Consider the following 16,657-nt stretch of genomic DNA (forward strand, 5'->3'; position numbering starts at 1 on the left):
CACCAGGGGGCGTCTCCTGACAACATCGTCACCAGGGGGCGTGTCCTGACAACATCGCCACCAGGGGGTGTCTCCTGACGACATCGCCACCAGGGGGCGTGTCCTGACAACATCGCCACCAGGGGGCGTCTCCTGACACCATCGCCACCAGGGGGCGTGTCATGACAACATCGTCACCAGGGGGCGTCTCCTGACGACATCGTCACCAGGGGGCGTGTCCTGACATCACCACCAGGGGGCGTGTCCTGACAACATCGCCACCAGGGGGCGTGTCTTGACAACATCGCCACCAGGGGGCGTGTCCTGACAACATCGCCACCAGGGGGCGTGTCCTGACAACATCGCCATCAGGGGGCGTGTCCTGACAACATCGTCACCAGGGGGCGTGTCCTGACAACATCGCCACCAGGGGGCGTGTCCTGACAACATCGCCACCAGGGGGCGTGTCCTGACAACATCGCCACCAGGGGGCGTGTCCTGACACCATCGCCACCAGGGGGCGTGTCCTGACAACATCGCCACCAGGAGGCGTGTCCTGACACCATCGCCACCAGGGGGCGTGTCCTGACAACATCGCCACCAGGAGGCGTGTCCTGACACCATCGCCACCAGGGGGCGTGTCCTGACACCATCTCCACCAGGGGGCGTGTCCTGACGACATATCCACCAGGGGGCGTGTCCTGACAACATCGCTGTGATGTCCTCTGACCAAGTCATGAAATCACTTTTTTTTTTTCCTCCATTCATTTTCTACCGCTTGTCCCTTTTTATTTGTTTGAATCACACGGTCTTCCTGTGCCCTCTAAAGCCCGCGTGACTTCCCTCCGTCAGTCGTCTGGAGTTGGGGTTCAGCGTTTTGGGCAGGAAGTGCGTCTTGGCGCCGCCCACGTCCTCCTTGTAGCGGGACGATGAAGAGTGAGGAAGACCTCGGCGTTGCTCTGATGGTAGACACATTCATTTTTTATTTTTTTAAGAAGAATGGTCTCCTTTTCACCTTGGCTCACCTTGACCTTCGCCCTTCAGGCCGTGCTGGACGCTGTGATGAGGCGAAACGGCGGCGGCGGCGACCTCCGGGGCTTCGTCTCCGGCCTCCGCCGGCTCGGCGTAGTCCCAGAAGACTTTGGCGAAGTGGTAGAGCTTCACGCAGGAAGTGGCGTTGACGAGGATGCTGGAGGAGGACAAGACGTCACGTTTGTTTGGCTCGGAGGCCAGCGAGTGTTGCCACTGACTTGTTCTCGCTGAAGTGCAGCGACAGGATGCGGCCCGCCTCCGCCTCCACCATCACGCTCCGCAGACACTCGCCCGTCAGGAAGTTGAAGATGCGGATCTTGCCGTCCACGCAGCCCGTGATCACTCGGAGGAAGGACAGCGCCATGGACTTCACTTCCCTGCAGGTACGTGTCATTATCAATAAATGTCATCATGGTCTGGGGGTGCATGAGTGCTGGAGAGCCGTGGTTCTAAGGGGGGCAAACATCAATCTCACAATGAACTCTGTGACCTTTCATTGCATGACACTTTTCTAACAGGATGTTCAGTTGCTAGTGAAGTCAATTATATTTATATAGCGCTTTTCTCTAGTGACTCAAAGCGATTTTACGTAGTGAAACCCAATATCTAAGTTACATTTAAAGCAGTGTGGGTAAAGTGTCTTGCCCAAGGACACAACGGCAGTGACTAGGATGGCGGAAGAGGGAATCAAACCTGCAACCCTCAAGTTGCTGGCACGGCCGCTCTACCAACCGAGCTATGAGGATGTCAATCTTACATCAACTCACGATCCCATTCGTAGGTGACGATTCCATTCAGAATCGACTCTCGGTTCAAAGCCTTTCTCGCAATGTATTCTTTCCTATCAAACAGATCATAAAATTCTTTGCAAAACAGATTTTATTATTGTGTAAAAAAAAAAGCCCTAGCATGAGTGCTGCTGCCCGGGAGAGCTGCGGTTCTTTAAAGGGGAACATTATCACAATTTCAAAAGGGTTAAAAACAATAAAAATCAGTTCCCAGTGGCTTGTTGTATTTTTTGAAGTTTTTTTCAAAATTTTACCGGTCCCGGAATATCCCTGAATAAAGCTCTAAAGTGCCTTATTTTCGCTATCTTCGAAACCACTGTCCATTTCCCTGTGACGTCATACAGGGCTGCCAATACAAACAACATGGCGGTTACCACAGCAAGATATAGCGACATTAGCTCGGATTCAGACTCGGATTTCAGCGGCTTAAGCGATTCAACAGATTACGCATGTATTGAAACAGATGGTCAGAGTATGGAGGCAGATAGCCAAAACGAAATTGAAGCTATTGAGCGAATAGCTATTGACGCTATTCGGCCATAGCGTGGGTGTACCTAATGAAGTGGCTCATAGCATGGCTGCCTTATTAGCATCGCCGGTAAAATGTGCGGACCAAACGATCAGGACTTTCGCATCTTGTGACACTGGAGCAACTTAAATCCGTCGATTGGTAAGTGTTTGTTTCGCATTAAATGTGGGTATCTAGTTTCAAATGTACATACAGCTAGCGTAAATAGCATGTTAGCATCGATTAGCGTAGTATGTTAGCATCGAATATGTCTGATAAGCACATGGGTGTCAAACTCTGGCCTGTGGGCCAAATCTGGCCCTCCGTGTAATTTAAATTGGCCCTTGAGGCAATATCAATTTAGTATTAGAGCTGGCCCGCCGGTGTTATACAGCGTCGGTGCCGATGTAACACCGCATTCACCGCTAATATTCATACTTGGCAACCCTCCAAATTTTCCCGGTAGACTCCCGTAGTTCAGTGCCCCTCCCGAAAATCTCCCGGGGCAACCATTCTCCCAAATTTCTACCAATTTCCACCTGGACAACTATATTGGGGGCGTGCATTTCAAGCACTGCCTTTAGCGTTCTCTACAACCTGTTGTCACGTCCGCTTTTCCTCCATACTAACAGCGTGTCACATAATATTTGTGGCTTTTACACACACACACACACACGCACAAGTGAATGGAAGGCATACTTGGTCAACAGTCATACAGGTCACACAGAGGGTGGCCGTATAAACAACTTTAGCACTTTTACAAAAATGCGCCACACTGTGATCCCACACCAAACAAGAATGACAAACATATTTCGGGAGAACATCCGCGCCGTAACGCAACAGAACAAATACCCAGAAACCGTTGCAGCACTAACTCTTCCGGGAAACTTTCAGCAAACTGACCAATAATTAATCAAGGTTCCAAAAAATAGTCCAAAAAACGGAAAATAACAGAGCTTAGACCCGGTCTTTGTAATGTGTTGAAAATGAAAATGGTGGGTGTGTTACCTCGGCGACATCACATTCTGACGTCATCGCCTCCAGCGCGATAAACAGAAAGGCGTTTAATTCGCCAAAATTCACCCATTTAGAGTTCGGAAATCGGTAAAAAAAATATATGGTCTTTTTTCTGCACCATCAAGGTATATATTGATGCTTACATAGGTCTGGTGATGATGTTCCCCTTTAAGGATGTGAATCTTACATCGACTCACGATTCGATTCAATTCTTGGGGTTACGATTCAATTCAACACAACTCTCAATTCAAAGCGATTCTCACCATGTATTATTTGGTAGGAAGATGATGATAAAACCTTTTCAAAACAGGTTTCATTATTGTGTAAAAATCAAACTCAAGATAAGTGTCATTGTGTCGGTGCAGGAGGGCTGTGGTTGTCGGGGTGCAAAGATGAATGCCATCATGTAGATGTGATGTTTTCACCACATGGCAGTTTTCTAACATCATTTTGGATGCGTAGTCGGGATGCGAATCTTGCAATAGCCCACGATTCAATCGCGATTCTTGCAGTGATTCGATTCTTTTTGATTCTTTTAAGAATAAAACAAATTCAATTTCAATTAAAAACAAAGTAAAAATGTGATTCTGAATATTTCTGAGTGGATATGGATTGTGTGTGAGTATTTGTGATGTGAGCTGCACACTGGCTACTCTAAAAGCTTACTTGGGATGGCTGAAGGTCATGAGGCAACCTTCGGCGTCACGCCCGCTGCTCCACGCCATCACCTGCCCGTTGGTGTCGGCGGTGAGAAGGTGCCAGCCGTCCACAAACATGCATCTGACCGGGTGGCCGTGGGCGTTGATGGTCTGCAAGCGCGGGCGAGCGTTAGGGCGTGGCGTGTCGGCGAGGGGGGCGGGGCCTCTTCCTCACCCTGAGCAACGTGGCGTTCTCGGCGTCCCACAGCTTGACCACGCCGCGGTCGCAGCTGCTGAAGACGGTGGTGGCGTTGATCTTCACGCAGCGCACCGACTTGCGATGCTTGAAGTTGAACTCCTCCAGGTGCTTCTCCGTCTGCAGGCTCCACACTGGACACATCGTTTGGGAAAGACCCGTAAACATAAACACAACAATAAAGTCCTTTTTAGGGACCGAATGACCCTATTGAATTGTTAGCGTTTTATTCTTTCTTTCTTTATTATAATTCCGCAGCTTTGAGCTGTAATTTGACCCCCTTAACATGCTTCAAAACTCACCAAATTTGACACACATCAGGACTGGCGAACATTGCGATTTAATCAAAAAAACCTAACCCCAAAACTCAAAATTGTGCTCTAGCGTCCCCTAGGAAGAAAACACAGACAAAACCGCTCCTAGGAAGAAAACACAGACAAAACTGCCTGTAACTTCCAGTAGGAATGTCATAGAGGCATGAAACTAAAACCTACATGTAGGTCTCACTTAGACCTACATTTCAATTATCAAACACTCCCAGCAAAAATCAACAGGGAGTTTGCAATTCCCCCTTCAAAACAAAAGTTTTGTAAAAAAGAAACGGTCACCTTTTTTGAAACATTATCTCCTCTGAGTGCGTTTGTCGTGCCGGCTTCAAACTACCACAGGAGAGAGATTGAACTTCAAGGAGGAATGTCATAGCGACATGAAACAAAAACCTCTATGTAGGTCTCACTTAGACCTAGGTTTCATACATTGACATCCTTCAGCAAAAATCAACAGGAAGTTTGCAATTCCCCCTTCAATACAAAAGTTTTGTAAAAACACTCACCTTTGCCTCTTTGAGCTGTAATTTGACCCCCTTAACATGCTTCAAAAAACTCACCAAACTGGACACACACATCAGTACTGGCAAAAATTGCCATCTAATCCAAAAACCTAGCCCCAAAACTCAAAATTGCGCTCTAGTGCCTCCTAGGAATAAAGCACTCACCAAACTGGACACACACATCAGTACTGGAAAAAATTGCCATCTAATCCAAAAACCTAGCCCCAAAACTCAAAATTGCGCTCTAGTGCCTCCTAGGAATAAAGCACCTATGAAGAAAACACAGACAAAACTGCCTGTAACTTCCAGTAGGAATGTCGTAGAGGCATGAAACTAAAACCTCTATGTAGGTCTCACTTAGACCTACATTTCATATATTGACAGCCCCCAGTAAAAATCAACAGGAAGTTTGCAATTCCCCCTTCAAAACAAAAGTTTTGTATTAACCGGTCACCTTTTTTCAAACATTATCTCCTCTGAGCGCGTTTGTCGTGCCGGCTTCAAACTACCACATGAGAGAGATTGAACCCTTATGATTAAAAGTTGATGAAATAGTTTTAATTAATGCTACGGTTTTTATTTTATCAGCCTTCAAAGAACCGCTTTGCTGAAAACCATTTCAAAGATGGCCGCGGTGCGCAGACACAATGAGGGGGACGGGGGTTTTTTTCCCGTTTTTTTCCATACCGTCTGCTGCTGTTGTGCACGCACCAACATTCGTGAGGGAGGGGCTGTGATCGTCTATACCAAGATGGCTGCCAGGTGCCGTAGCTCAGCCGGTATGTTTTAAAGCTGTCGTTTGCCTGCATATCGTAAAAACAACTGTTCAACATTTTACAAGTAATTGTAAACTTATAGGTGCCGACCATCAGGGCCGAGTTGCGACGAGAGAGTGTGTCCATGTTAAGATATTACGCCGAGTTGGTAAGTCTATCTGTTTGCTAGTAGTAGCTGCTAGCCGTACCCGTGTATTTTCAATGGGCGGTTAGCATGGGGTTTTAATCCCGTTTCCTCCTATGTTTCTGCTCCGATTGAATTTCTTTGTATGTCCAGTCTTTATTTTGGGTACTTACATGTGGTGCCTGACTGTTGTGGCCTTTTAAGGCCATCTGCACTTTTTATGCGCCAAGTTTAATAGTAACTACTAGCCATACCCATGTATTTTCATTCTAACTTTTATCTGTCAGTAGACACGTTATGGAAGATAAAAACTACAATATAATACAAAGTAGTGTGTTGTTCTAAGTTATATCCAGGAAGCCCAGACTTCCCTCTCCTGCCGTCCATCCCTGCTTGCAGCTTTCATTTTATTTTATTTGTTTAAAAAGTCCCATTACAATTGTTGGGGTTCCATGCAGGTCCCATTGATAAAAGTGTTTATTTAAAATCTTGCGCTTGCACGACCTCGACGGGACTCGAACACACGTCCTTCTGATCTGGAGTCAAGACCCAGGTCCTGCTGTATATGTCTCAAAATGAATAGCATTCTTACCTTTGACGGTGCAGTCCTTGGCCCCGGACACCAGTCTGTCGGCGTGGATGTCCAGGCAGTTGACCGTGCTGGAGTGGCCGTAGAGGACCAACACGCACTGGTCTGTCCGCACGCTCCAACACCTGCAAAATCAATAGGAGTCTCGTCACCACGCGGAGTTCCAGGCGGGAACACAAAGGGTTGCCGTACGCCAGGGACATCGAGGAACTCAAACTATACAAAAAACAACAACAAAAATCAGGCCGCACTGTCTGATAACAAAGCAAGATCACTATTGATTTCCCCCCAATGTTGTGTGTCAAAATAGAGCTGAGATGAAAAATTAACATCCTTTCGTTTTTAGCACTCAAAAACCCTTGTGGACTAGTGGCTGTAAGCAGGAACACTATTGATTGGTTTAGGTGTAGGTGCAGGTGTAGCAAGCAGACTATTAGTTTAGGTGTAGGTGCAGGAGAGGTAAGCAAGAAGACTTAGTTCAGGTGTAGGTGCACGTGAGGTAAGCAAGAAGACTATTATTTTAGGTGTAGGTGCAGGTGAGGCAAGCAAGAAGACTATTAGTTTAGGTGTAGGTGCAGGAGAGGCAAGAAGACTATTAGTTTAGGTGTAGGTGCAGGAGAGGCAAGCAGACTATTAGTTTAGGTGTAGGTGCAGGAGAGGTAAGCAAGAAGACTATTAGTTTAGGTGTAGGTGCAGGTGTAGCAAGAAGACTATTAGTTTAGGTGTAGGTGCAGGAGAGGTAAGCAAGAAGACTATTAGTTTAGGTGCAGGAGAGGCAAGAAGACTATTAGTTTAGGTGTAGGTGCAGGAGAGGCAAGAAGACTATTAGTTTAGGTGTAGGTGCAGGAGAGGTAAGCAAGAAGACTATTAGTTTAGGTGTAGGTGCAGGAGAGGTAAGCAAGAAGACTTAGTTCAGGTGTAGGTGCAGGTGAGGCAAGCAAGAAGACTATTATTTTAGGTGTAGGTGCAGGAGAGGTAAGCAAGAAGACTTAGTTCAGGTGTAGGTGCAGGTGAGGCAAGCAAGAAGACTATTATTTTAGGTGTAGGTGCAGGAGAGGTAAGCAAGAAGACTTAGTTCAGGTGTAGGTGCAGGTGAGGCAAGCAAGAAGACTATTATTTTAGGTGTAGGTGCAGGAGAGGTAAGCAAGAAGACTTAGTTCAGGTGTAGGTGCAGGTGAGGCAAGCAAGAAGACTATTATTTTAGGTGTAGGTGCACGTGAGGTAAGCAAGAAGACTATTATTTTAGGTGTAGGTGCAGGTGAGGCAAGCAAGAAGACTATTAGTTTAGGTGTAGGTGCAGGAGAGGCAAGAAGACTATTAGTTTAGGTGTAGGTGCAGGAGAGGCAAGCAGACTATTAGTTTAGGTGTAGGTGCAGGAGAGGTAAGCAAGAAGACTATTAGTTTAGGTGTAGGTGCAGGTGTAGCAAGAAGACTATTAGTTTAGGTGTAGGTGCAGGAGAGGTAAGCAAGAAGACTATTAGTTTAGGTGCAGGAGAGGCAAGAAGACTATTAGTTTAGGTGTAGGTGCAGGAAAGGCAAGAAGACTATTAGTTTAGGTGTAGGTGCAGGAGAGGTAAGCAAGAAGACTATTAGTTTAGGTGTAGGTGCAGGAGAGGCAAGCAGACTATTAGTTTAGGTGTAGGTGCAGGAGAGGTAAGCAAGAAGACTATTAGTTTAGGTGTAGGTGCAGGAGAGGCAAGCAGACTATTAGTTTAGGTGTAGGTGCAGGAGAGGTAAGCAAGAAGACTATTAGTTTAGGTGTAGGTGCAGGAGAGGTAAGAAGACTTGGTTTAGGTGTAGGTGCAGGAGAGGTAAGAAGACTATTGGTTTAGGTGTAGGTGCAGGAGAGGTAAGCAAGAAGACTATTAGTTTAGGTGTAGGTGCAGGAGAGGTAAGAAGACTATTGGTTTAGGTGTAGGTGCAGGAGAGGTAAGAAGACTATTGGTTTAGGTGTAGGTGCAGGAGAGGCAAGAAGACTATTAGTTTAGGTGTAGGTGCAGGTGTAGCAAGAAGACTATTAGTTTAGGTGTAGGTGCAGGTGTAGCAAGAAGACTATTAGTTTAGGTGTAGGTGCAGGAGAGGTAAGCAAGAAGACTATTAGTTTAGGTGTAGGTGCAAGAGAGGTAAGAAGACTATTGGTTTAGGTGTAGGTGCAGGAGAGGCAAGAAGACTATTAGTTTAGGTGTAGGTGCAGGTGTAGCAAGAAGACTATTAGTTTAGGTGTAGGTGCAGGTGTAGCAAGAAGACTATTAGTTTAGGTGTAGGTGCAGGAGAGGTAAGAAGACTATTGGTTTAGGTGTAGGTGCAGGAGAGGCAAGAAGACTATTAGTTTAGGTGTAGGTGCAGGTGTAGCAAGAAGACTATTAGTTTAGGTGTAGGTGCAGGAGAGGCAAGAAGACTATTAGTTTAGGTGTAGGTGCAGGTGTAGCAAGAAGACTATTAGTTTAGGTGTAGGTGCAGGTGTAGCAAGAAGACTATTAGTTTAGGTGTAGGTGCAGGAGAGGTAAGCAAGAAGACTATTAGTTTAGGTGTAGGTGCAGGTGTAGCAAGAAGACTATTAGTTTAGGTGTAGGTGCAGGTGTAGCAAGAAGACTATTAGTTTAGGTGTAGGTGCAGGAGAGGTAAGCAAGAAGACTATTAGTTTAGGTGCAGGAGAGGCAAGAAGACTATTAGTTTAGGTGTAGGTGCAGGAGAGGCAAGAAGACTATTAGTTTAGGTGTAGGTGCAGGAGAGGTAAGCAAGAAGACTATTAGTTTAGGTGTAGGTGCAGGAGAGGCAAGCAGACTATTAGTTTAGGTGTAGGTGCAGGAGAGGTAAGCAAGAAGACTATTAGTTTAGGTGCAGGAGAGGCAAGAAGACTATTAGTTTAGGTGTAGGTGCAGGAGAGGCAAGCAGACTATTAGTTTAGGTGTAGGTGCAGGAGAGGTAAGCAAGAAGACTATTAGTTTAGGTGCAGGAGAGGCAAGAAGACTATTAGTTTAGGTGTAGGTGCAGGAGAGGTAAGCCAGAAGACTATTAGTTTAGGTGTAGGTGCAGGAGAGGTAAGCAAGAAGACTATTAGTTTAGGTGCAGTAGAGGCAAGAAGACTATTAGTTTAGGTGTAGGTGCAGGAGAGGCAAGAAGACTATTAGTTTAGGTGTAGGTGCAGGAGAGGCAAGAAGACTATTAGTTTAGGTGCAGGAGAGGTAAGCAAGAAGACTATTAGTTTAGGTGTAGGTGCAGGAGAGGTAAGCAAGAAGACTATTAGTTTAGGTGTAGGTGCAGGTGTAGCAAGAAGACTATTAGTTTAGGTGTAGGTGCAGGTGTAGCAAGAAGACTATTAGTTTAGGTGTAGGTGCAGGAGAGGTAAGCAAGAAGACTATTAGTTTAGGTGCAGGAGAGGCAAGAAGACTATTAGTTTAGGTGTAGGTGCAGGAGAGGCAAGAAGACTATTAGTTTAGGTGTAGGTGCAGGAGAGGTAAGCAAGAAGACTATTAGTTTAGGTGTAGGTGCAGGAGAGGCAAGCAGACTATTAGTTTAGGTGTAGGTGCAGGAGAGGTAAGCAAGAAGACTATTAGTTTAGGTGCAGGAGAGGCAAGAAGACTATTAGTTTAGGTGTAGGTGCAGGAGAGGTAAGCCAGAAGACTATTAGTTTAGGTGTAGGTGCAGGAGAGGTAAGCAAGAAGACTATTAGTTTAGGTGCAGGAGAGGCAAGAAGACTATTAGTTTAGGTGTAGGTGCAGGAGAGGCAAGAAGACTATTAGTTTAGGTGCAGGAGAGGTAAGCAAGAAGACTATTAGTTTAGGTGTAGGTGCAGGAGAGGTAAGAAGACTATTAGTTTACCTGATGCTGGAGTCGCAGCTGGCGGTGATGACCAGCTCCCTGTCAGGACATAACAACACCACCCGGATACTTCCCACATGACCTTTCATCAGCGCCACGCGCTTGGCCTCCGCCGCCACGTAGTAGAGACGCACCGTGCGGTCCTTGGACGCCGTGCTCAGGAAGGGACCGCCCCTGAAGTCCACCACCCTGTGGGGGTCCTCTCTGGGGGGGGGGGGTCATCATTGTCAACATTATCATCATCCTCATCATCATCATTATCATCATCCCTATCATCATCCTCATCATGTGATCATCAAGTCTCACTCGTCCAGCAGCACAGAAGTGAAGTAAGCTCCACAGTAGACATTCCTCTCCTCCATGCGGACGATGCTGGTCTTCAAGTTGCTGTAGACTGACTGGAAAGGACACTTCTTCAGGCGTCTGCAAGCCGACTCCTGGTCCTGATCCTGGCCATGGTCCTGGTCCTGGTCCTGGGCTGGAACCAGAACGTCGATCATCCTGGCGTAGGAAGGGTTGACTAACTTGATGCCTCTGTAGCGCTGACACAACAACAACACTCATCACAACACTGCTGACACAACAACAACACTCATCACAACACTGCTGACACAACAACAACACTCATCACAACACTGCTGACACAACAACACTCACCACAACACTGCTGACACAACAACAACACTGCTGACACGACAACACTCATCACAACACTGCTGACACAACAACAACATTCATCACAACACTGCTGACACAACAACAACACTCATCACAACACTGCTGACACAACAACAACACTCATCACAACACTGCTGACACAACAACAACAACACCCATCACAAAACTGCTGACACAACAACAACACTCACCACAACACGGCTGACATAACAACAACACCCATCACAACACAGCTGACACAACACCCAACACAACACTGCTGACACAACAACACTCATCCCAACACTGCTAACACAACAACAGCCATCACAACACTGCTGACAACAACAGCCATCACAACACTGCTGACACACACATATATACATATATATATGTTTTTTAATTTTTTATTAGTATTTTATTTTTTTTTAATTATGAATTAATCATTCATATTTATTGAGAATCAATTAAAATAAAATAATAATAAAAAATAAAATTAATAAGATAATATTTTTTATAAATATATATATATATATATATACATATAAATACATATATTATTTTGTATGTGTCTAAATATACATATACAGTATATATATATGCATCATGTTTTTGATGCATAATTTTAGAGAATCAATTAAAAAGAAAAATAATAATGAAAATTACAATGAAATTAAATAAGGATATATTTTTAAATAAAAAAATATATATATATTTTAAAAGTATTATTATCATTTATTTATTTATTTTATTTTATTTTTTATCGATTTAAAAAAAAACAAATATATAATAATACTATTTCAAAAAGAAATATATTTACATATATTAGTTGTTTATATATATATATTTATTTATTTATTTATTTTTAATCAATTCTTTTTTTAATCAAATTCTAAAAAAATATTAATCGATTTATAATCGGAATGACCAAAACAAATCATGGTTTGGATGCGACTGCATTATTTTTTTAGCATTCCTAGCAATAAATGTCCTTCCATTGAACAACAAACAGCACATTTGTCAACATAAACAAGCATCTAATGAATAAAGTTTCATGTTTCTCACACACACAAAGTCTCCAAGGCAGAAGAAGTGCATTAGAAAGTATTTAATAACAAACATGTCCTCATCATCCCATTTATACAGCGTCATGAAACACGTGTTCCAACAACAACAACAACATTACCACGCCACTTCAATTTAAAGACAGCATAAGGCTATTTCACTTCATCAAGCCTTTTGGAAAATCCTACATTCCCGCTGATATCACACTGGGGTCAATTTCTGTATCAGCAAATACTCAAGGCTCCAATATTTGTATCAAGACACAAAAATGTTGTACAGGGACACTCCTACTGTAGTAGTGATGTCACAACCTCATCAACTAGGCTCTGCCCACCTTCATCATGGCCTCCACCTGCTCCACGTAGGCCTTCCGGAAGCGTATTTCCTCCATGGTCTCCCCCGCCAGCCGCTTCCAGTACTTGCAGACTTTCATGCAACGCTTCAGCATCTGCTCGTCCAACATGGCTGACACAATCATTGGTTCAAACAATAATAATAATACAATCAAATAAAAAAAGGCTTGCTTATTATCTATTCTCGTCATTGTCCAGCTATGATTAATCTGCCTAGCAACAAGTGCTACCTAGTTAGTGTTACACAGGTTGCCGGGGGTTACACTTTAACTACGATCGCCATGGCAACAGGATCTTTTTTTTTTTCCCAAGGCCGCACAGAATCCAACGAGTACTTCACAAATGTCCACGTACCCAAAATCCTCTTGGACAGGTCTGCAGGAAGACTGCCCAAGATGTCTCGGTTTTTGCTGGGTTCTGGTGTGGACTTTGCGAAGGTGACGACCGGATCGTGCAAGTCTTCATCGCTGTCAGGATCCGGGCTGCACGCTGAAAGTCCAAAGAAAAGTTCTAAGCTATTTTCTCTTATCTTTATGTGTATTAAAAAAAAATTGAAAAACGGCGTCCAAAACGAATGACTCAAAAGTGGGAATCGGTTCTCATCGTTCGCTTAAGTCATTCAAAAGGCTCGATTCATTCGTAAAGGTGACATCAGGAGTGCATTACCAAGTGGGACAAAAGATCAAACAAATATATATATATATATATATATATATATATATATATATATATATATATATATATATATATATATATATATATATATATGTGTGGAAGCATCGGACTAAGTTATGTTCAAGTTGCACTTTGAAGTCTCTTAGCACATAATTGTGATGCGTTCAAGGGACTGGGATTTAAATTCAGAACGGAGGCGTCACTCACTTTTCAAGACTTAATGCATTCATGATTATAATAACAAAAATAAACAGACTAAGTGTTATTATTGTAATTCATTTAATAATTAATTCAATAACTAATCATTAATAAACAAACTAAGTGTTATTATTGTAATTAATTCAATAATTAATAATAAACAATTAAATAATGTCATAATTATTGTAATTATTCACTAAGGTAAACAAGCTAGGCTATGGGCTACTAATAATAAGTCTATTTATATTTATTAAAAAATATATGTATATATATATATATATATATATATAGTGTGTTTATTTTATATGTGTGTATATATATATTTATTTTTCTATTTTTTGTTAGTATTATTATTTTATTTTTTCAAAATTCTGAACGAATAATTCATATTTATTGAGAATCGACTTAAAATACAATAGTAATAAAAAATAAAATTAATAAAATACTTTTTACAAATATATATATGTATGTATATATGTATACATATTTAAATACATATATTATTTTGTATGTGTCTATATATATATATATATATATACATATAGATATATACATATCTATATGTATATATATATATACATATAGATATACATATATATGTATATAATATATATATATAAAAAATTACATTTTATATTAAACGAGATCAACTTCAGAACTTTGATTGAGTGATACTTTTATTAGTAGATTGCACAGTACAGTACATATTATTAGTAGATTGCACAGTACAGTACATATTATTAGTAGATTGCACAGTACAGTACATATTATTAGTAGATTGTACAGTAGAGTAATTGACCACTAAATGGTAACACCCCAATAAGTTTTTCAACTTCATCAGTTCATGTTACAGATATAAAGTCAATATAATGTCAATATAAAGTTCTTGTTTTTTAAACGCTTCATGCCCTTTTTGTTAAAACCCCGTTATTTATATGGCAAAAAAAACAACAAAAAAAACATAAAATGAAGATATAAATATCTCCCCAAAGTGGAATATTTGTTGTGAAGTAATTGGTGACCGTAATTGGTCAATATTTCATAACTACATTCATTTAAAATCTTTTTTTTTTTTTTTTTTTTCATAGCAATGACATGTTTTCAGCCCTTAAAATGTGTGCAGGACCCAAAATGAGCCCACTCATAAAAGTGTTCAAAAAGAGTCAGACTTTTTTCTTTTTGATTTCATTGCTTAACTTTCTATCAACTCCAGATCCATCCATCGATTACGAGTTCCTATTACTTTTCGTAATGTTTGTTAATCATATGCTCTTTTTGTCTTTTTTTTTTTTTAGAAAAAATTGCAAAATATGCAGAATATTTCCAAGTGGAATATTTGATGTGCATATTTTGGAGCTCTAGATAGTTTAATAATTCATGACAACTTTGATTTTAATGAATTCATATTTGTTGAGCATGGCTGGTTTTTTAAAGAAAAAAATCCCTCTAAAAATCATAAAAGTGATTAAAAAATAAGTCATACATCTTCATCCTCATCATTAAAAAATAAGTCAGACATTTATTTTACATTTTCTTCTTACATTCCACCTCTTTGCTCTTTAAATCCACTTTTAATGTATTTTTTAAATAGTATTTTAAATATTAATCAATCAATGTTTACTTACTGTATTTCCTTGAATTGCCGCCGAGGCGCTAATTAATTTAAAACCTCTTCTCACTCCGGCGTTTACCAAAGGCATGCAGTAAATTTAGGCCTGCGCTTATAAATTTGAGTGTGATGTAAGGATACCATCATGAAAAGCACTTTTTTTTTTTAAACTTTATTATGGTCTTACCTTTACTTATAAATAAAGTCCATACACAGCTCCTTCTGATCAAAAGCATCGATAACTTGTTTATAGAAGTCTTCCTTATCTTTCTTCAGTTTTAAAAGTCTCTCTGTCTCGATGGAGATCTTCCTTTATTACCTCCTGCTTCCATTGAAAGTCCAGTTTAGAAAACTGTTTTATTTTAGATATGTAATCCTCCATGTTAAAAGTGCAAGCCAGAGGAAAAAATAAACACACGCTGCTCACTCTTGCTGCTTGTTGTCACTTCTTCTGCAGCCGAGTAGTCGCAAGAAGGATCACTAGCGCCCTCTACCACCAGGAGGCGGGAGTCATTTAATGACTCATATTTGACACACACAGCTACGGTATATTAATAAAACATAGCTGCTTACTGTTCTTTTTAGCATATTCAATAGCTTGGACCTTAAATCCTACTGAATAGCTCTTAATCTTCTTCCCTTTATGCCATTTCAAATGATTGACATCAGCCTCCTCCATTTTGAAAATGATGACAGGTGAAGTGTCACTCGTGACGTGACGAGTTTGACCCGGTGGAAATTCTAAACATGCGCTACTAAAAATAATATTTTGCGAAACGAGTTTGACCCGGCAGTAATTCTAGTCAGGCGCATACTATATACCCTGCGGCAATTCAAGGAAATACGGTATATCGTCGTAAATCACGAGTGTCTCAAAGGGCTGCACAAGCCACAAGGATATGCGTCTGGGGTCATTAAAAGACTTTGGACACCACTGGACTATAGACATGCATTCTTGAGCGCCAATGTCAAGTCTTCTTCATGGAGAAACTAATATTCAGGAGTATTTTTGTGCGTACTTTTGTGTTTTTACAGTACTTTTTATGCAGAACTTCTAGTCTACCTTTAGTTTGGTCCTCCAGCTGGCGTTTGAGTCTGACCACGACCACGCCGATCAGATGCTTGGCCATGCTGAGCAGTTCTGGGTCACACTGCAACAACAGGTGGCAAAGGTACCGAAGCTGGACCGAGTCCGGACTGGTGTCGAACCAGTACCAGATGTCGCTGACCAGAGGCGGGGGCTGGGCCTTCTTGTCCAGACGCGCGTAGAACTCGGGCAAGGTTTGCCTCCTGGACTGCGAGTAGCTGAGCAGGTTCCAGGAGGTGAGGCGCAGGGAGGTCTGCAGGTTCTCCAGGACCGGCACGCTGCGGCAGCGCAGCAGAACCCCCACGACGAACCTCCTCCTGGGCTCGTCCGAGAGCTTCCACAAGTCCTGCAGGGGCTCGGCGGCTTTGGGCGTGAAGAGGCAGGGGGGGCACATGCCGCACGGGGCGTCCATGCAGGAGCAATCGGGCGGCGGGGGCCGGGAGTCCATTGTCGGACTTGTTTGGCCGTCGTTACCGGGCGGGGCTTGTTGCTACATCATCAAGGCGGCAACGCACGGATTAATGGCCTTCTTCCCGGTAAAGGAGCACACTTTATGCACAGCTGTTGTCGAGAATGGCAACTTTTGTCAAGATGGTGCAAATCTGCTGGAAGTTGCGTCTTCATAAAGGTTCTCAACGCGCATAAAACGACACAT

General features: G+C 42.5%; 1 protein-coding gene across 1 annotated transcript; it reads right to left on the reverse strand.

The window, feature by feature from the left end:
• Positions 1 to 555: 555 nt before the first annotated feature.
• Positions 556 to 16,577, reverse strand: fbxw10 (F-box and WD repeat domain containing 10). Its single transcript, XM_061907628.1, has 11 exons — positions 15,979 to 16,577; positions 12,788 to 12,922; positions 12,415 to 12,545; positions 10,665 to 10,900; positions 10,359 to 10,562; positions 6,540 to 6,661; positions 4,198 to 4,352; positions 3,991 to 4,133; positions 1,230 to 1,388; positions 1,005 to 1,168; positions 556 to 938 (listed from the first exon to the last, which is right to left on the reverse strand). The coding sequence occupies exons 1-11, from the start codon at positions 16,448 to 16,450 to the stop codon at positions 781 to 783; spliced, it is 2,079 nt and encodes a 692-aa protein (XP_061763612.1). The 5' UTR covers positions 16,451 to 16,577; the 3' UTR covers positions 556 to 780.
• Between the last annotated feature and the right edge of the window lie 80 nt (positions 16,578 to 16,657).

The sequence above is a fragment of the Nerophis ophidion genome, linkage group LG08 (assembly GCF_033978795.1).
Source record: "Nerophis ophidion isolate RoL-2023_Sa linkage group LG08, RoL_Noph_v1.0, whole genome shotgun sequence".
Taxonomy (NCBI): domain Eukaryota; kingdom Metazoa; phylum Chordata; class Actinopteri; order Syngnathiformes; family Syngnathidae; genus Nerophis; species Nerophis ophidion.

Excerpts from the sequence above, each read along its gene's own strand:
- fbxw10 (XM_061907628.1), bottom strand. The coding sequence starts at position 16,450 with ATGGACTCCCGGCCCCCGCCGCCCGATTGCTCCTGCATGGACGCCCCG. Across the intron at positions 10,563-10,664 it reads ACTTCTGTGCTGCTGGACGA|AGAGGACCCCCACAGGGTGG; the intron begins GTGAGACTTGAT and ends CCCCCCCCCCAG. Across the intron at positions 4,134-4,197 it reads AGAACGCCACGTTGCTCAGG|ACCATCAACGCCCACGGCCA; the intron begins GTGAGGAAGAGG and ends CCGCGCTTGCAG.